At 40.5% G+C, this 21,702-nt stretch overlaps 1 protein-coding gene across 2 annotated transcripts; it reads right to left on the bottom strand.

The window, feature by feature from the left end:
• Window positions 1-968: 968 nt before the first annotated feature.
• On the bottom strand, window positions 969-21,455 carry MTMR6 (myotubularin related protein 6). Of its 2 annotated transcripts, XM_042254887.1 has the most exons (15): window positions 21,321-21,455; window positions 17,636-17,752; window positions 16,052-16,214; window positions 14,446-14,603; window positions 14,141-14,269; window positions 12,497-12,631; window positions 11,722-11,835; window positions 10,293-10,425; window positions 9,424-9,533; window positions 8,892-9,017; window positions 6,358-6,407; window positions 5,724-5,924; window positions 5,223-5,354; window positions 4,995-5,121; window positions 969-3,147 (listed from the first exon to the last, which is right to left on the bottom strand). In XM_042254887.1, exons 1-15 carry the CDS (start codon window positions 21,342-21,344, stop codon window positions 2,887-2,889), a joined length of 1,980 nt encoding a protein of 659 aa, XP_042110821.1. In that variant the 5' UTR covers window positions 21,345-21,455; the 3' UTR covers window positions 969-2,886. The 2 variants fall into 2 exon arrangements, with proteins under 2 accessions (XP_042110821.1, XP_004012207.3); XM_004012158.5 differs by lacking the exon at window positions 11,722-11,835.
• Between the last annotated feature and the right edge of the window lie 247 nt (window positions 21,456-21,702).

The raw sequence follows: 21,702 nt of genomic DNA, 5'->3' as shown, positions 1-21,702 counted from the left end.
AACCAACCTGGAAGATTATGCGCTGTATGACTCCTGCTGTGTGACATTCTGAAAACAGCGACACTATGGAGACAGTAAAAAGATGGGTGGTTGCTGAGTGTTGGGGGAGGCGGGGATGAATGGGCGGAGCACAGAGGATTTTTAGGGCAGTGAGACTGCTCTGTGTGACACTATAAAGGTCAATACACAAATTTGTCCAAATCTACAGGATATGACACTGAGATGAACCCTAAGGTAAACTGTGGACTTGGGGTCATTATGACGTGTGTCTCATCAGTCCTAACAAATGTGCCATCTGGCGAGGATGCTGACGATGTAGGAAGCTGTACATGTGTGGGGCACAGGGAATACAGAAGATCTCTGGACTTCCCCTCCAGTTCTGCTGTGAACCTAAAACTGCCCGAAAAGTAATGGTCTTTAAAAAAAAAAATTGAGGTTAACTACCCCCTGCCCTGTTACCCCGCCAAACAAACTGGAAAAATAAAAAAAAGGCCTTCCACCCATCTTTATTTAGTGAAGATTTCCCAAGCTACTTCTAGCCTAACCAACCTGCTGAAAACACCCTCATATAAACTCACACTCTTCTCTGTCAGGCACCTTCTTCTTCCTGATTACATGCAGGTCGGCCTCTGGGGAAGACCCTGCCCCTCAAAGGGACACACCCACTGGACACCACCTTCCATCGACGTTGAGAAGGGCGCAGTAAAATACTGATGTGACATCAGGAAGTGACAGGATGCAGTGACATCGTCAACTGTATCTGCTGAACCCTTCAGCCCTCTATGCTTATTTTAAGTATTTTGGAAATGACTTCTATATATGTTATTATTTATCAACATTCACTTTTGAAAAGTGAAATGCTCAAACCTTGCACTATGATGAACATGTTATATGCAGGTCACTTTGACTAAGTGAGGGAAAAAAGCCACCACAACTCGATCCCATTTGTTTAAAAAAAAAATTCAACGTAAAACATGAGCATTTTAATTACCTTTAAATAATATATGTAATAATGTACATGCTATACACTCCCAAACACACTGAACACAAATCCAATCTTATAAGACATATCCACAATCTACTTTTCACCAACACACACCCTGTAGGTCACTTAGGATGTTAACAGATTTCTCAGTCCACACATGAGCACATGAACATACGTATATATGCCTCAAGTTAAAGATGAAGACAATAAACCAAAAAGCTGAAGATAGGAAGGGTGCTGTGGAAGATCCTAAAACCACCGTCAGCAACTGGAACCAGGTAACAAGGCACAACAGCTTCCCTTCTGTGGTCGCAGAGATTAAGTTTCTCATCCCAGGGCTCAAATATGGAAATAGACTTGGCTAAATCACAGACTATACGTTACAGTGTGCTTCTATTACTGTTTAAAAACAAGTATTTTTCTTATTACATAATGCATTACAGAAAAGCACTGAAAAAATAGGATTAGATAAGCTCATACAATAAAGCCTGTTTTACCATTTGAAAAAGATATTTATGTTTAAAACCAATATAGCAGATGTAGGTGTAATAAAAAGCAGCAGAAGGGATCCTATGCAGATTTCCTAGTACCCCTGAATCACAGCTTGTGTCACCCATGTCGAATTTTCCATTTTAAAGCCAGCTGGGTGATACTGTCAATTGAAAGCAATTTTCTTTTATTTTTTCTTTTTCTTGTACTTTAATGATATGTACTAGTACAGAGAATAAACAGTTACCGTAACATGGCAAAATGACACTCTTCCTAGCATTGAGATTTTTTATTAAACATTACCTTTGTGTTAATTTCCCTTTTTTCTCTTCTGTGAAAACAGAGAAGTAAAAAATGTGTCACAGGGAAAAACTCATGCAATCAAGCAAAATCTGAACTATCTGTACTCCCTTTTTTAAACCCAAAGATTCTTGAGTAACTTGAAAACTTATTCTAGGAAGAGCAATTCATTGAGAGATAAAACAGTTTGCAAATATACATATATGTACTATTCATTGTTTCTAATAACAATTTAGAGCTTCAGCTTTGTAAACTCACACAGTTATCCAAGGAATAAGGCCAACCACAAAATAAGAATCAATAGGGTGCAGTAATCTGTTCAGAAAAGACGGTCAAATGCGAGCACAAGAAACCAACAATCGAAGCTGTGAATAATAAGTCATGAAATGTATCACTAAACAAATAGTGACCAGAATTAAACTGCCAGTTTGGTTGTTTTGACTCTGGAAGTGGGACCAGTCACACCTGAGGTTGGCAGTGTCCCTCGACCATGTCTCTGTAGGGCCTGCAGCTCTTGCGGGTATGAGAGCAACCCCTCACAAACACAACCAGGCTGATCAAGCAAAACAAAACAAACCATTGCTCTCTCAGCTATAAAACCTTAGAAAGATGTAATGATTAATGAGTAAACTGAGGTTTTAAGGCTTTCTTAGAAATATTTTTCAGGGCACTTCAACAATAAATATCACTAATAGGCAACATTTGCAAACATTCATAGTTACATAATTGAAAGTACATGCCATGTCAATTATTAAGTGAGTCTTCTGGCAATCAAATTATACTTATGGAAAGCTATTCATGTTTGGCTGCAATTAACATGTAAATCATATAGACAGGTCACTTTACTAGTATACAGTACAAACTGTGTCTGGAGTACATTGGCCAATATATCACCTGCTTCTTACAGAAATGAAAGTCATTCATTCCTTGCTAGAAATGCAATTAAACTGACTTCTCTCACAAGAGTAGCTGTCACTCTGACTTCAACGATTAACCTATTAAACTCTAAGATCATTATTAAGCAAATTCCTCGCGTCACGCACACAGACCACATTCACAATAACTGCACCGCAAGCAGCCAGAAAGCCCTCTCCAAAAAGCCCTCTTCGAGCCTAGCAGGTCATCCTGGCCACGCCATACTCCAGGCTGACCACTGCAGGCTCGGCTTTGGAAAACTCGTCTGCGTACTCGCTGTAGCGGTTATCTGCAGGGCTGCTGCCCTCTATAGTTCGAAGAACATCGTTCACAGGCAGCAGAGCCTGCTCCTTGAGACTCAGGGTGGCTTTGAGGGCAGGTGATTCAGGACGGACTGAATTTAACAATTCCTTGCTGAGAATTCCATCTGTTTGCTTATTTTTACGTTGCTTAATTTGCTAGAACAAAGTCAAATTTGAAAGAAATTATGAGCTGCACACCCCACATGTTCATATATACTAAATAAAAGCTAGAAAAAGATCCTACTTTTGCAAATGCTCTGTTTATGTACAATGCAAAATTAAATCTCAAAAAACTAAAATCTAGTGTAGGTGAGACAGGAATGAGAATCTGAACTGTTCAGTTTTTGCAATGGAAAGTGTATATTTGAGAGAAGAGGGTCACTAGACCTTCATATTTGACAAGCACATACATTTCCTAGAAAGGATAAAAAGTTAGCATTTTATAATGTAAGAAACACGTATGAGACGGTCATCCTGAAACCCCAGCTATACAATGTGACAAACACACTCTTTAGCTGAAGATCTGCTGGCCTGATGAGCTTTGTTTGTGGCGAGCCTGCACTGGTCTGTTACGTGAGCACAACAGGCGCTAGAACATGACAGAGTTTTTTATTTTAACAGATTTTAAAAGAATGCGTTGGCAGAGTTCACACTCCCCAGATCCTCGGAATGATCTCCAGATAACCTTCCTGTGCCACCTAAAACTGCGGCCTCTCCGACAGGTCACTCACGTGGTCATGGGCTCCTTATCTGAGAGCCGACCAGCAACAGCCCTGCCTGAAAGGCAGACAGGACAGTCTCACTGAGATATAGCAACTGGTTAGGCTTTTTTAAAACATGTACTTACTGATCCTTTTTGGCTACATATAATGGTAAAGAAATGTTTTAGGGTGGGGAAGGATTTCTTAAAAAAGATATTAAAAAAGGCGTAAGACAAAGACTGATGAATTTGACTATATTAAAATTCACAGTATCTGTATAAAAAACACCATCAAAAAAATGGAAAAAACAAAGACTGGACAAAGCCATTAGCAATATATTTAACTAAATAAGAATTAGTGTCCAATATATAAAGAATTCTTAGAAACTGGTAAGAAAAAGGCAAATACGCCAACAGAACAATGAGTACAGGTTTGAACGGGCCATTCGCATGCAGAAAGGGAAAAACCAAATGGCCAACAAAAACATGAAAAGTCATCCAACTTCACCTGGTGTGATAGAAATCCAAAACTGCAAATGACCGAAATGTCTAGTAGCTGAACTGACAGACTGTGCCATGTCATACAAGAGAGTATCAGGCAGTAGTTACTGAGAAAACAGATGAACTAAAGCTACATGGACCAACATGGACAAATTTAAGAACGATGCAGAGCGAGGAGAAGCATGAGAGTGTGACAGCCTTTGTATAGTTTTAAAATATGTGGCTCCTGAAGTGGAGTGAAGGGATTGGGCATTTGTGTAGTTTGCTGCCCTTTATAGAAAACTGTTTTCTTCTGTGTTTTTTCAATACCTAATAAAAACAATATATTAAGCCAAATAAAAGCTTGTGATAAATTGTTTGTGGATACAAGCATATATAGAGAAAGTATAAAGACATGGGCAGGGGGGACCAACACCAGGCTCAGTGCAGTGAGGGCGGGTGGGAGGATGCAGCAGGGGTTCGCAGGCTCTGCAAACAGATCAGTAATGCTCCTTTTCTTCAGAGAGAAACAGGAAAGATCTGTATCAAATATGACAAATGCTAAAATCTCACAAAGCTAGGTGGTGAATACCCTAATATTCATTATATCTTTTTTTATAGATACTTCAAATATTTCAATATATTTTAAAATTCAGAAAATGTGATTTGAACTAACCTTTTCAAGACAAAGAAGATCTGATTTTGAAGCAACCATAGGTACTGGCGAGGTTTCTATATATATTGATTTACACTGAGCACAAATAAGGAAATAAACTAACTTAATATTCCAAATATATCACACAAGATGCTTCAGAATACTTACAGATTCTAAGTCCTTGATATCTTTCTCTAACTGCTTATTCTGCTCATTCATGTTCATAATTATATTAAATACAGACTGCCTAGGATGCAATGTTCGATCAAACTGGTGGTACATGTTTCTCCAAAACCTTTATGACAAAAACAGATAAAAAAATAGAAAAATTTTTTTCAACAAATTGTGTCTGAGAAAAATGGAGTATAATTAAGTATTTCAATAATGCCACCTTACTTAAAGTTGAAAGACACTGTATTTGGCTCCAGAACTGCCGATTTCTGAGACTGGGAACCGTAGAGAGGATTGAGGTACTTCTTCTGGTCGTCCAGAAGAAACGGCCACAGGGAGTACGTCTTCTCCTTCAACCTGATGTGATGAGAAAAACATGAAGACCTTTCCCAGAGACGCTGATACTCTCCTTAAAGCAGGTAATCATTTCCCACATAGTTTCCCCTTTTTCTTTTAGCAACAGGTTAACCTCACCACTGAATTTTTCACACTTAGGTTATACATACTTGTCTGCACACACACCACACTTCAAAACAAATTTTTAACTATTAGCCGAGAGCATGAGCAGTGCTCAGAGCTTACTCAGCTGCAGAAATACAGACAGCAAAATATTCATGTTAAGACCCAGTTCTATATCACATAGTCAAGACAGTTTAAGTTCAACTATAAGTTAGACCTCAGCTAAATAGGAAAAAAAAAAAAGCCCATTTCAATCAACTGTCTTACTTGAGTTCTTCTCTTTCCTTCTGACAATTCCCAATAAAGTTTCCAAACTGGCATGAATGGATATGTTCATGGATCTGAAGAAGAAACGCTTCATTGAACTCGAAGGCTTGTGGAAACTGCTCAGTCAAATGCCACACACACTCCAAGAACTGAGTAAACACCGGCGAGACTTCCTTTGGGTCACCATCCAAATGGCCACACCTAACCCCCCAGAAAGTACAAGCTTTTGAAAATGCCACTGGAAGAGGTCAATTGTTTGGGTACTGTTAAATTTAAATACATATCCCCCCATCCAGAAAAAAAAAGTCCTAAAACATTGCTATATCGTCATCAAAAAAACCCCCCAAACCTGTCATGTTTCTATTGAAACAATTTATAAGTTTTTCAACCAGTTTTAAAGGATCTATTACATTCTAACCACTACAATCCAGACAAAAAGGAAGGTAATTAAACTGCCATGAGAATTAATAAATGTATGAGACTTGAAAAAAAAATGACAGAAAAAAAATTAAATCAGTTTTCATACAAAAACCTACACCACTCTCATTTCCCATCATGAAGAACCAGAACATTCTGGTCATCTAAACTAGTTCTATTAATTTTACAAAACACCTGAACGTACATTGTGACTCACCTCTCTGAAAACTTATGTCCAAAGGAGATCCAATCTTTTTCTATTAAAACCTTAATGAGAAAAAGTAAAATCCATTTTACAACTCCCTTCAATTCCTTTTTTGTTTAGAATGGATTCAATCCTGTTATCTTAAAAACGCATTATTTTTTAAACTTATGGTGGCAAATAAAACTGTTTAAATTATAGGCAAAAACCAGCAAGAACCTGAGTTACGCCTAACAGAAAATGAAAATCATTTATAAAAAGAAGTATAGTGGCCTTGTGACTTATTTTTTTTCAGTTGCATTTAAATACTATATTTTAAGTGGAAAGCATATTATAAAACACAACTGCATTTTGTATGAGTGATGATGATATACGTACAGAAAAAGGTTAGGAAAATGCAAACCAGGAGGTTACCAGTGGTTACTGGGTGGTAGACAGGGGTGGATGGTTTAAATCTTTTGGCTTACTGTACATCATTTCCATAATATTGATACTTTAAAAAAAAGAAAAAATAATGGTAAAGAAACCAATGAAAAGTTTATATTCAAATTCAAATGTTGATATCTAACCTCTTGAATGAACTCTGTATGTTTTCTCTATTACAACTCTACTAAAATAATAGGCTTCTAATTATTTCCAGTCTAATCTCAACAATATTATCTTTTTAGTATTTAACATACTTTCTAACTTCATTATATAATCACTAAGTACGTCCTTTCGATGTCGAAGTTGTCACTTTCAGCTCCTCTAACTTTGTCCTGAATCTCTCCAAGAGGCTACGCACTCGAGGATAAGGTGCAGACCCTGACGTCACAGTGCCCGGGCTCAGATCCCAGCTTCCCTACATTCACAGCCCGCAACTCCTGGCACCTGTTCTTCCGCCTGCAGCCCCGGACTTTACCATGGGCTCCTTGCCACCCTTTGACACACCCACCTCTGAAACTTAACTCAGTACCCTTCTCACGAAACTCATTCCTCTGCTGCCCAAGTGAAGAGCAGAATGGCACAATCCATCCTGCAACTGAGCCCTGAGCCTGCACACCATCCTAGGGGAGGACTCTTCTCTGGCACCACCTCCAGTCCCAGAACAGCTCTTATTCTGCTGTCTTGACCTCCCCGGAGGTGGACCTGGCACCCACCCCCTCCATCCGTCTGCGTGGCACTGCCTTAGCTCTGCCCTCTTTTCTCCCTAAGCCATCCTAACAGTTTTCAGCAAGTCTCCTAGCCTCCATCCCCACCCCTCTGCATTCAAGACATCAAAACCATTTTTTAAAAAACAGTTCTGAGCACGTTACTCTTCCTGCATTTAACGGCTCTCACCACCCAGCGAGGGTGAAGTCCAGATGCCACACTTTTCTTCCTCAGGCCTGCAACCCACTCTGCTCTCCTGCACTCGGCCCACCCCTCACACAGCCTGCAGGCCCCTGCAGGAGCCACGCTTTAGTTCTCACTGGTCCTTGGTCTGGGAGGTTCTCACATAGGCGCTGGTCACTGCTTGAGTTCATCTGGACATCAAGACAATGAAAGCGAAACACGGCCAAGGAAACATCTTGTCTCACATGCTGGAGGCAAGTGGAACTGCACTTTATCAGCGGTACTTCCACTTGGCCTGTCCCCAATTCAATATGTTGGCGCCACAAACACAACAGTTCTGAAAGGGGTCTGGGAGTGTCCAACCTTCCCCTGCTAAGCTAGCACTGTGTGGAGTAATTCTAAACCAAGGAAAACTGTCCACCAGCTCTTCATTTATATACCTGCCCTGAGTTAAGATGAAAGTTTGAAAACATGAGTTAATTTGATCATATGTTAAAAAGGCAAACAAAACTCAGGAGCCAGGGCTTTAGGGCCACAAAACAAAATCTGTCCAACTAGAAACTGTCTTTTCAGATTTAAAACAAGCTTCCTAATGTGTACTTAGGCTTCCCTAGTAGCTTAGAAGGTAAAGAATCTGCCTGCAATGCAGGAGACATGAGTTCAATCCCTAGGTCGGGAAGATCCCCTGGAGAAGGGAATGGGAACCCACTCCAGTGTTCTTGCCTGAAGAATCCCACAGACAGAGAAGCCTTGTGGGCTACAGTTCATGAGGTTGCAAAGAGTCAGACAAGACTGAGCAACTAACACTTAACACTTAACGTGTACCTAAGACTGAGAAATGAAGGTGTGTTAAACACAAAGTTTCCCCTGGAATACAGTTTATAAGTACTCTTATCTATGTCTTGTCTTACTACATTATTTACATTTGTTAGATTAAAAATGAGGGAGAAATGCTGAATACTTCTATTGCAATACTTTGGCCGGGAAAAAAAAAAGTTTAAAACTTTTTGTCAAAGGGATGGCACAAGCGGAAATTCTTCTAACCCAGGGTTTCTCAGCCTTAGCACTGCGGACATTGGGCCAGGTACCCCTCTGTTGAAGGGCTGTCCTGTGCATTACAGGACATTACCAGCTGGCCCTCCACCAGCTGGAGCCCAGGTGTACCCTGCTCTTTAGACGTAAACATCAAAATGACTCCTGCTTGTCTCCACTGGCCTGGCCAAGCAAGCCCTTACCATGAACCCTCTGATCGTCCTGTAGTAGGGATCCAGCAGGAGAGAGCCCAGGGAGCAGACCTGTGAGGTCCTGTCCCAGCCGTCAGAGCAGTGCACCAGCACACTCGCGCTCTCAGCCTCGATTGCCTGAAAAGACAGACCACACACTTCGATTCTACCAGGACTCATTTCAGGTAAGTCAGTAAGTTCTACTCACTCAAAAACCAGATTAGCAGATATGCATTACGAAGAAGAGTTAGGGTTGCAGTGATAATGCTGTCAGAGCATATTCTCCAAAAAACAAGACAAAACACAAAACAAACAAAAAACACAGACAAGAATGCCATTTCAAAGCGCTGGGGAATTTCTTTTGAAGCTCCTACATTAACTGCTATATGATATTTTCAAAGCTCCAATTAAAGTAAATCTCACTACAGAGATAGAATGTAGTAACAGCGATCTGACTGTGAAGGATATGAGCACCCCACAGAATGAACCTGTTCCTTCCCAACCATGGAAAGACCACGATCGAATATGAGTGATGAAACGTTACTTTGGCTAAGAAGATCGCAGCGTCCATCACAGCTTTGATGTGGCGAAGCCATCCTGAGCTCTCCAGACCAGAGTAGAAATCATTGACAGAAAGCCCTTTGGTACCGTTGACTGCAAGGGGAGAGACAGTCCAGTTAGGAAGGAGCCTGAGTCCCCACTTCTATTCAACAGCCCCCACAGGGAGCCAGCCAGAGAAGAAGACAAAAAAACAGGCTAGACTCTTCATACGTGGAGACATGCTATTAAAAGCTCATTAATGGATTTGGGGGTACATTTTTCTGTCATTCCTTGTGTTTTGAAAAGAAAAAGTTCCAAAGTCCCTTTAAAAAAAATCTGCAACACAAGTGTTTAATTAAAAATAGTCTGATATTTTAATTTTTAAAATTCCATATCAGGACTGGAAAGATAGCTTAATATTTAAATAAAACATTGTTATATATTAAATCTTCATGGTACTGATTGATGAAAATATCTAAACAATAGCAATTTTTTGTAAAACCATTAGAATTATACTGCGCAATAAATATAGTAACCACTACTGAAATATTATTATTAAACACCTGAAATGTGAGTATTCCAAACTAAGATGTGTTGCAAGTGTAAAAAACACCCTAGCCAATTTCTAGGACTTAAAGATTCTGAAAAAACTAAAACATATTATTACTAATTTTTTTTACTGATTACATATTAGCATAATGTTTTAAATATATTAGCTTAATTATATTATTAAAATTTATTTCAATTGTTCTTTTTACATGTCTGAAAGTAACTACTAGAAAATTTTTAAGCATGTAACTTTAAATTTTATACTGTAACCAGCATTATGTTTCTGTTGGACAAAGCTGCCTAGAAGGCATGCAATAATCGTACCTTCCAATAATTTCTGAAGGCTGGACCGCATGACATGGATATTTTCAATTCCAACAAACTGAAATCTAATATTAGAATAGTTGTCTTCATTTTCATAACCTTTTCCAGCTGCTCTGTTGGCCATTGCATTCAGCTAAAATTTTAAATTTTAGAAATTTAGAGACAAATTGCTTTTCTCTTTTAACTTAATTTACCAAATATCATGAAAACACTAAATAAACCACCTTATAGCCACCAGAGTTTAAAGGAAGTCATCAAGACTGAATGTGCTACCATTTTTTAATAATCGAAAAGTATCATCTATATTATTCAAAGTACACACTTGCTATATAAGGATCAGATAAGAAATTCCCTATGCATAATTCATGAAACTGAATCACATGTGTATTTAGTTAGTGTTCCATATGTTTGTAATATCTCAAAATTTATAAAAGAATTATCTCCCATCTAAACACTACACGATTCAGTGTTAAGCAGAGCTGTTACAGAATGAACTTTCAGACTCACTTCAGAACAAGCCTGGAATACCTGATCACTCAGAAAGGCACAGGGACCCTGAAGCACAGCTGAAACATAGGTCAGGTCACTTGGGATCAGACGACACAGTACACCCCACAGTATGCAATGAGATAGCCTGATACAGCTCCAAGAACTAGGCCCAAAACAACCTGATTTCTAAGGAGAAAAGACCGCCTATGGGCCCATGGTCTTAGGTTATTAGATCAAATGCTCTCAGAAGTTAATATCTGGCATGTTTAATTCTTTCAGACTATGTTATGACATTTGTCAATAGTCTCAAGGAGCTGGATGAAACAGAACCTAAACTGGAAGAAAAAACTGCTTTTCTTGCAGTGGACTGGGGCTCAAGTTGGTAAGAAGTACAGTTACATTGTCTACCGATTCACTGGTCATTTGGGATCTATGATAACTAAGGCAAGACTTAAGATATTTAAAAAATGCTTCCACATTATTACTACTTGGGTTTAACTAGTAAAACACAACAATCAAATAAAGATATACATTTTTTTGCGTGTAGACATCAATTATATAAGAGATATTCGGGCCTGAGAAACAAATCACCCTCAGACCTCATGTTCAGAAAGTCTTAAATTACAGTCATCCTTTGTATCTAATATTACCTAAAAATAGTGCTATGCAATTAACCCACTCAAATTATACTAGGAAGTAAACCAAAATGTTTCTTACAAGAGATAACACCAACACTCTTGACTTCTAAGAAAGTCTTTTTGTTAAACAAAGATTATCAAACTGTCAATCTCTAACTTTTAATACTTAATTTACACAAATTACTCTTATCTTCTTTTTCTCCATTATCTTTTGTAAAATTGCATAATGATGAGAATTACTTCTAAAACAGCTACGATTCCTTTCAACAAAGCTGCCTAAAATTGTGTTTTGAATCGCTCACTCGCTTTTTCTCATCGCTTTCTCTTATTTTCTCATCATTCCAGATTTTTGAAGAAATCCTCACTATAATTCTGCCAATGTCCTTTTGTGTAGCCCACCAGCTCTGCACACGATGCTACAATAAAAATTAAAAGTAATGTTAGCTATTACTTTTGAGGATTTTAATTATTTTAGTTTCAGGATCCTACATGAACTGGTTGTTTTACTGCATTGACAAAAGGAAAAAGGGATTCGGACATTTGTCCCAAAGACAAAAATTTATCCTGACATGATAGATACCTAACAGAACAACTGTTTATTGTTCACTAGTTCAATGTTCAACATTCAACTAGTTCACTAGTTCAATTCTCCTGTTCAATGTTTCTTAAGTTAGCTCACTATCTATTTTCCTTATTTTCTTGAATATTCCATATTAAGGAACATCATTTTAACACCAAGTGTTTTGCCAATTAAAAATTTGATGAAAAAAAAAATCAGTGACAATTTCTAATTTTCACAACATACTTCACAATAACATAATGCTGATATACCATCTAGAGCTCCCAATATAAAATTCAGCTTTCCTAAACTTGTACATCTATCAGAAGACATAAAAAATCACAACCTGGGTTACTGGGAACTAGGTCTCCTAAGCTGGTGTCCTGTAAAAGATTGATTTTCTTAGTCTCAGTTCATTTAAAACTAGGATTCAGCATGTTCAACAGGGACATAGCGCCCAGCTCCCACTAACTGAATCAGCAGAGACAGTGAACTGCCAGGCTGTACTGGACACATACTCTGGGTCTGGTGTCCATGACGTACATGTAGCGGTTGGCTGGGTTGGCCTTACTGATGGCCTGAAGTAAGTGTTCATCTTCGAGGCACCGAGCACTGAACCCTGACAGTGGCTGACTACAGCGACAAATGGCAGCCTAGTCATAGAAAGAGAGAAAGCAGGTTATCCAGAGAAGTTGAAAACATGCTTAAAAGAAAAAACCCATGGTTAAAATCAAATGTGCAATCTGTTTAAAAGCTGACAAGACAATTAGATTTCCTGGTGGCTCAGATGGTAAAGAATCTGCCTGCAATGCAGGGACCTAGGTTCGATATGTGTGTTGGGGAGATCCCCTTGAGACAGAAATGGCAACCCACTTCAGTGTTCTTGCCTGGAGAAGTCCACAGACAGAGGAGCCTGGGTTGCAAAGAGTCCAAAATGACTGAGCGATTTCACTTTCAACTTGGAAATCCTATTTGTATTAAATACCTTCTAATATTTTGACGTTTACCTAAGTTTTCCCAATATTAAGAAATCTGAATACCTCCTTACTCAAGAGTTTGATGGAAAAAAAAACAACAAACTCTTTGGTCCTAAGAAGTAACAAACTGTTTGATTCCCTATCAGGTAACCTAACCAGATATTTGCATTCTGTGCTCTGGGTTACAAGATTCTTTCAAGTTCAAGTAACTGATATAGTCAATAAATGTAGAACAGAATTTTTAAAAATAGCAACACTTGAACGTTTACTTTCCAAAGTCATTCCAATATCTAATTAGAAATCACTGATGTTTATATATAATGAGACTTATGAGAAAAATAAGTTTCAATTCAAATTTGGTTAAAATACAGTCAATCTAAGAGGGCAAAAATATCTATAATAAGCCATGTGTGTATGGCAACCCACTCCAGTACTCTTGCCTGGAAAATCCCATGGATGGAGGAGCCTGGTAGGCTACAGTCCATGGGGTCACAAACAGTCGGACATGACTGAGTGACTTCACTTCACTTCAAAGTCTTAAAAAAGATTTCTAAGATTTATACCCATATACTTTTTCTCCAATCTCATTCTTATTAACTCCAACTTGACCCTACCCAAACATTACAATTATAGTATCATGAAGGAAAAAAGTACACGTAAATTCACATTCACACAGTTTAAACTCACACACAAAATAAAATCATGGAAACGTAAGAAAATATTAGAAGAAAATAAGGATTGCCTGAAGATACAGACCTATTTTCTGTATTTGTTAACCTGGGCACTGAATATACATTTTCAGCCCAGTTTTCCCATTTAAAAAATGTACACAAACATGGGTGTGTCAAACAAAGGCTATAATGAGAGTGATAAAACCCCTATGACTTTTCTGTGAAAAGTTGAGAAGGAACTTCTGTTTGAAGCTTTACTTTTTACCTCTTGCTCCCATCTAAAGCCCAATTAAACTTCTAATAAAGGTGAGGCGAGGAAGACAACAAGTATGAAAGTTTCCATATTCCAGGATAATTTTGTTTCAAAACTTCAGAAATGTAATCAAGGGAAGGTCAGCACTTCTTTGCCAGCAACACTGATGGTGCCCTCTAAGTGGAGAGATGGGTATTCTTTTGGACACCTAGACCTGTAGAGGACTCGTACCCCACTAATAAGGTCAGAGCAGCTCCTTACCTCCTTACTCTGGTGGTAGTAGGAGAGAACGGGAAACCTCCCCTTGCTCCGGAACTTGGAACTACCAACAATTATTGGTTTGCTTGCTATTCGCGGCACATACAGTTCTCTGGGGTAAGTTTCACAAATCTGTAAAAATCAAATAAAACACAACGATTCTACTCACAGTTCTAGGACCAGGTTAAAAATCACCTTTAAACACCTCTAAAATTAACTAAACGCAAGAACAATAAAAGTTACTGCTGTGACGGTCTCCAACTCCAGTACCTCGTACTCTGAGTACCTCCGGAGAGGGAGATGGGTACCTTGTAGTCTCGGTTGGCGTCAGACAGCTGCCAGTTGGAATTGGGCACTCCCATTCTCTTATACTCCTCGGCGAGGTCAATGAGCTCCCATCCCCGCAGTCTTTCAGCATCGTTTTGTTTGGGATTATAAGAGAATGCATAGAGATCTTCGTATTTTGCTACAGTATACAAAACACATGAATGTTAAGAGGCAACTTCTAGGACTAAGGACACTACAAATGAGAGTAATTTTTCAGTTTTATCTCTCTATTTAAAAAATCTTCAAAGAGACGGCTAACATCTGAACATACTACAACTTAACACCTCAGTTCTTTGAAATGGATGATTGTATCTAAAGGCACACATATTGATCTGAGATCCAGTTTATAAACCCAGCAAGAGCTAGTAAACAATACACACTCAGTCGCTCATTCGGGCCTGACTCTTTGTGACTTCATGGACTGTAGTTTGCATTAAATACTACACTGCAATACTTCCTTTTTCTAAAAGTAAAATTTTAAAGATACAAGGAGACATTCCCCACATGAGATGTGAACTGGAAGCTCAGTGTGCACTTAGTGGAAAGCTAGAGGTGGCATACAGAACCAGAGGCTGTACACACCCCACCATGGGACAGTGTGGACCCAAACTGGCAAAGGCTGTGTAGGGCCCTAGAGACCACCTACTCCTGAACATGGCCAAGCCCCAAAGTCACAGGGCCATCCCTGCTGTAAGACATGGCTGCCCTGGGGACACTGGGATCAATGGCATAGGCTTCCAGGGCTGGGAGAGGGGAGTGAGCATGGACCTACTCCCAGACCGCTGCCACCCAGGTGTTCCACACAAAGGAACATTCAGGAATTGGTGTGCTTGACCTCTAGGAGAGCATGATTCCAGCATGTCCTGGAAGGAAGCCTGCAGACCCCAGGGGCGTAAGCAGTGATGTGTGTCACAGCCTGACTGCCACCTCTGCTAAGAGGTCATGCCCTCAGGCTCCACTCCCATGGATTAAATGTACTAACCCCACTGCTATCAGAGGAGGCTGACTACCCTTAACTTAACTGGGAATCAATTTCCAAGTCATTTCTCTCAGTTGTGAGAGACCCACTTTAAAAAAAAAAGTCTGCGCTTCAGGTGATCAACAGACGTTAAAAACATCCACATAAATCTACTGTTTTTTAGTGGTTTTAAGTGTTTCACTCTTTCCTTATTATCATCCCTTCTTTCAGCTTCCCTGGTGGCCCAGTGGTAAAGAATCTGCCTGCCAAAGTTGGAGACCCAGGTGCGATCCCTAGGTCGGGAATATCCCCTGGATGAGGGCATGGTGACTCGCTCCATTATTCTTGCCTGGAGAATCCCGTGGACAGAGGAACCTGGCGAACTACAGTCCATGAAGTCACAAAGACTCAGGCCCGAATAAGCGACTGAACAACAACAATACGTTCTTTGGAAACCAGTCTTATAATTCAGAAGTTTCTAACTATCTATAGCCCAAATTTTTTGGAATAGAGTGCACATGACCTTAAGAGTAACTTAAAGTGCAAAATAACAATAATGAGATACTGAAAAAGCAGCTTAGAGAATCCATGTCAATTGAGAAGTAAGCTTTGGTCCTGAAGAACAGCACCTTGCTTTGACAGCTGCAGCAGAGAGTTGTAAATATCATGGCAGTCTCTCTCTCTCGGAACAATGAAGTGCACGGTCCGGAAGTTCTTGCACTGGATCACCAGGGGGCACCCGGAGGTCGTCAGAGCGAGCTTCTCCACCGAGGCAATATGGTGGTGCAGTATCTACAGCGCAAGAAAACATTCGCTCATCATCAAACTAAAGCTCTTAAATGACCAAATGCCCCCGCCAGAAACATGCTGAATACCTCCCCACCACTGCACCTATTCCACACACAATCATAGCTTGAGAACAGGACCTCAGAAGTATCTTTGCACCCTGCTCCCTTCTCTCCATCTCCACGGTCATAGCCCTAGGTGCAATGTCCCCACTGTTCCCACCTGAGCTACTGTAAAGAGCCTCCGCAGGCTCTCTCCACAGCCACTCTTGACCTTCTCTAAGCCATCTTCTACAAGGCAGAGGAGTGACCGTTGAAAAGCAATTAAACAGTTGACATATGACACAGCAATGCCACTCCTGGGCACATACCCAGACAAAACTACAATTCAAAAAGATACATGCACTTTATGTTCACAGCAGCACTGTTCACCACAGCCACGACATGGAAACCGCCTAAATGTCCACTGACAGATGAGGGATAAAGATATGCATATATGCAATGCAATATTCCTCAGCCATAAGAAAGAACAAAATAATGCCATTTGCAGCAACACAGATAGACCTAAAGACTATCATACTAAGTAAGCCAAAAACAGAAAGGCAAATACCATATGCTATTTACATGTGGAATCTAAAATACGATAAAAATCAACACATCTACAAAACAAAAAAAGGCTCACAGACATAGAAAACAAACTTGTGTTTGCCAAGGGGGCAGAGAGGTAGGGGTGGAAAGGAGTGGGAGTTTGGAATTAGCAGATGCAAACTATTACATATAGGATGGATAAACAAGGTCCCACTGTACAGCACGGGGAACTATATTCAATATCCTGTAACAAATCATAATGGAAAAGAATATATGTATGTATGTAAACATAAAGCTGAGTAACTGTGGATGACAGAAAAAAACAAAACCTTGTAAATCAACAATACTTCAAAATAATTTTTAAAGATAAAATAAATTAAAAAATAAAAGGCGATTACAAAAACACTAGACTTGCTGCTGTCTAGTCATGCTATTCCCCATTCCCCTAGCCCCGCTTCAAGTCCAAGTCCCCTCGCATCCCTGAGTTCTGGTGATGACAGCTGTCTTTCAGCTCCTCCGGACACATCAAGCTCCTTCACACAACGCTGCGCTGCCCCAACCTGCTGGGATGAGGCAGCTCTAACTCTTCACCTGGGAACTTCGCGTGCGGGAACTTTCTGGCCTTTGCTTGCAATTCACCACTGAGAAAGAATGCCACTCACTCCAGTGACACCACTGTTTTATTTAAAGAGGAGGGCAGATGTAATCACGTGACTAGGAAATTTCCTCAGTTAAGACAGCCAGCCAACAGGAGCACTTCTTTGCACATGTTCAGAGAAAGCATGGTGTGAGCCCACGACTATCATTACAGTGACGAGCGCAGCAACAGGCCCTTCTCACCCAGGTTTCTTTCTGATGAGCATCTATGAACAGCAGATGCGTGGCTGTGAGATACAGCGTTCCGGTTAACGACTTGTTGCTGGTACTGAACCGGTCAAGTAACTTCACTTGCTCAACCTGAAAAAGAGAAAGTGTTATTTCTCATTACAAAGTCATATAAATTCTTTTTCTTTTTATCTCAGTACTTAAATGTACAGTTTCAAACTGTTTCCTCCTTCTGTTCAAAAAGATGAGATTACTGAAGGTTGAAAATTAAATTTTACCTATCTTGGATAATATATAAGCCACCAACAACATTGGTATTACTTACAGCAACAAATACAGCCTGTAGAGAAAAACTCTGTAAGAATTTTAACATAAATATGAAAGGGAATCAGGAAGGAGGGGTGTGGTATCAATATGCATAAACATTTTTCATATCCAAGAGTCAATGTATTTTGTACGTTGGCAAGTCAAGAAACAAGTAAGGTTATTATCCAGGGTTAGGAAAGTAAACTACCACTGCTCACGACCATTTCTTCCTTAAATAAAAATCTAACTTTATTATGCCACACACTTCTCATCAAAACATAAACATGTTTAAAACAATGGGATCAACTACTGCTGACTCCTCCTTAACTGTGTGAGGCTCGGCTGAAAAAAGACACTCTGGTCAGCCAACAGTGATACCTGGATATAAAGCTCATCTGTCTTATTTCCTGCAGCAATTAAAGCAAAGTGCTCTAACGAAAAGAGAACTAACGCATATGCATGGAAACAAAGGTTATTATAAATTATCAATGCTACTCAAGCAAATGATCTGTATCTTCAGTAATAACCTTTGCACATGCATTTACAAAAAAATGGGGACACGTAGCAAGCTAAGAAGAAAGCATCACTTTTGAAATAACTTAATTTGAGCCTCAATGGGATCAGATTTTCAAGGGCTAGTCCATTCTTTAAACAGCTCTAGGAAGTGGTCTTTCATACACAGAGCACCAAGGAAAATCCTCTCATTCCATTCTGTAACGTTCCATTCACAACAAGCAGCACAACACCATTTGGCATCAACAAATGATGTCAGCCAAAGCACTGGGGCCTGGCGGGGGAGAAAAGGATGCATAAAAAAGGACTGTCTCCGCACAGCTCCCTCTGTTTCAGGCAAGACTCCCATTAGGGCAAAGTTAGAGCTCAAAGTGAGAGACAGCTGCTAAGCTGCTCACAAATACAGCACTTTCAGAAATGCAAATTCAGACTTGACGTCTTTATTGACACTATACAGTTAGTAAGCCAAATGTGACCGAAACAGGATAACATACCTGATCCTAAATTTTAGAACTATAAAGCCATCTAATTAGTAGTCAGGTAAAACACTTTATCTGATACATCTCTGGTTAGTAAGCAATAATTTTTAAAATGACTAAAACAGTACAAAAGACAATACTATTTATTTACTTATGTCAAGAAGAAGTTTGGGGAAGAAAAAGCTCTTAGAATTATTAAGATTTCTGAATTAATACTAATACATTTGAACAAACAGACTGAAAGCAGAGAGGCAATGGAAAAGCCACTGTGTAGTTTGTGGGTGAGACAGCTTTGAGGGAAATCCTGGCTCTACCTCTCACAGGCTAACTGGGAAGGTCGCTTAAACTCTTGAAGCTGATTTCCTCCTCATCCATAAATGGAGATAATGTTCCCAAGAGCAGCAGTAAAAGATCAATGATGATTTTGTATAAATTAACATATTTGGGAAATGTAAATATTGTGAAATCACATTGTAGAGCTGGCTATTCTGACATACCCTTGCTCAATAACAGATAATTATCACTTCTCAAATACAGTCAGTCTGAACAACACAGAACAAATCACTAGTTATACAGTTACTACTGACAGTCAACTCTTGATCGCGACTAAACTACACAGGTCAAAACAGCTAAATAAACTGAAAGCAATTCATTTTTAGTTTTCAAATACTTACAGTTACTTTTGCAGCAAATTAACTGTCCAGGTGAAGGCTATGTGTAATAGAAACAAAAAGTTGGAAACAAAAAATAGAAACAAAAATCTTTTAGGAATAAACTATAATTTAGGAGGATATCCAGTCCACCAAGCAACTCTCAGAATGTCTGCCCAGCTCACTGCTGTGGGCCCGACACGTAACAGTACCTAGGAAATAACTGTTTAACTGCAGTTCACTCGCAGGCACTTGAGAGAGCAGGAGTGGTCTAAAGCTATAAAAATAACCCAAAGAAACAAAGGAGCACACTTGAAAAGTAATGTCAATAAGAAATTAGTCAGAAATCTTTTAGGTTTTAAAAAATTCATAAAAAGACCTTACTAAACCACCAGTATGGGTCCACTGTGAAAACATAAGACAAAATTAAAAAATTAAAGTCCATCAACTGGTAGTTATGAAAGTCATGGGCAAGAAGCTTAAGAGCATGAGGGCTGCTACAACCATAGAAATAGAAACAAAGATATATAGTCATCATAAATTTCAGGTGAAAAGATTTAAAATAAGCCGAGGGATCCTAAACATTTTCTAACATTCTGTCCCCTCTAACCAATCCTGAGGAGTAGGGTTTGCTCTTATTGCTTCAATTCAGTTCACTCTTTACTATTTTTTCATTGTGTGCTCCACAATGTGGCCAGAGGGATGAAAGATGCAATGAAGAGTGCAACTAGGCACAGAAGAAGTCATGGTGCACACAGCTACTACCTCACACACACGTGGAACCTGGAAACCAGGACAAGACCCTGGTCTGAGTGTACGCTAGTCCTCTTCTCCACCTCTGCACCTTCTGCTACTTTGCCTCATTACTTAGGCACCCTTCTGTCTTCAAACTTTAAGTGGCAGTAACTTGAATTCCAGAGTTACTTTATCTTTCCTCTCTTAAACATACAAAGAGAAATTTTTTTCCCAATGGGATTACTTTTTAGCATCTTTAATTGTATTAGATACAGCATGTCCCATGTTTTTCTTTCTTTTTTTTTTTTAAAGCTTTAATATAAATCCGCCTTAGGAAGGTTTGTGAAACATTTTAATGATATCCATCTCACATTCTCCCTGGGATAGATGAAGAAGACGGATGTCTGCTCTTTTCCCTACAGGAGCTGTAACTTGAGGATGAGCCACAACTGACTGACGGCTTCGGCAAAACCCGGAGGGAGAGTCAAGGCTCACAGGAGGTCCTTGTCCCGATTTTGTTAAAGGCTCCGTGTGGGCCATTCAATGCTTCTGATCGCGATTTGTTTTCCCCTCCCCCGCCCTAAGTTGAAGATGAACTTCACTGCCGACGGTCAAGCAAGTCGCCGATATTCTGATGTCACTCCCTTCCGTTTTCACAGCTGTCCCAGGATCACAACCCTAGTGAGTGCCCTTCACACACAACACTGAAGCGAGGGGTTTCTTGAGTTCAGCTGCACAGCGTTTCCCTCAGACACGTTAAGACGTGGGGTCACACTCCCCTTCTCCGGACCTCGTCTGTGCAGCTGACTGGATCCTAAAGACCCTGGAGCGTGAAGCGGAGCCGGAAACCGCCACCCCCGGGAAAGTGAGGTGGAGCAGGTAATCGAGAGGAGGCCGCTGGCCCCTCAGGACTGACTGCAGGCCCCCGGCGCCCAACGCCTGACGGAAAACCCGCCCAGGCGGCCCGGCCCGCTGGGCCCTCCGCCGCTCAGCCGCGCCCAGCCGCTGTGCACCCACCTTGGTCGTACGGATGTGTTCCATCCCGACGAGGCGCCCACCTGCCGCCGCCGCAGCACGGTGAAGAGGAGGACCCCCGAGCCGGCGCGCACCACCGCCGGCCCGCCGCACCCGCCGCGCATGCGCTGCCCACCCGCCGTCTCCTGGAAACACTTCCGCAAACCCCGGAGCGCCGAAAGGGCGCGGCGCGGCGCGCAGAGCGGCAGCAGACTCTCCCCGGGCCCTCGGCGGGACGCACGGCGCCCCCTGCCGGTGCAGGCTCTCCGATCCCCCGGAGAGCATGGTCCTCTCCATGGCAACTGGCCCGCGCTTCTACCCCGTGGACTAGGTAGTGGGGACCCACCGTGCAGAGCATTCGGTGGGTGAGGGAGAGACGGGGAGT

The sequence above is a fragment of the Ovis aries genome, chromosome 10 (assembly GCF_016772045.2).
Source record: "Ovis aries strain OAR_USU_Benz2616 breed Rambouillet chromosome 10, ARS-UI_Ramb_v3.0, whole genome shotgun sequence".
Classification (NCBI taxonomy): Eukaryota; Metazoa; Chordata; class Mammalia; order Artiodactyla; family Bovidae; genus Ovis; species Ovis aries.
This window is presented reverse-complemented; position numbering and strand designations above follow the sequence as displayed.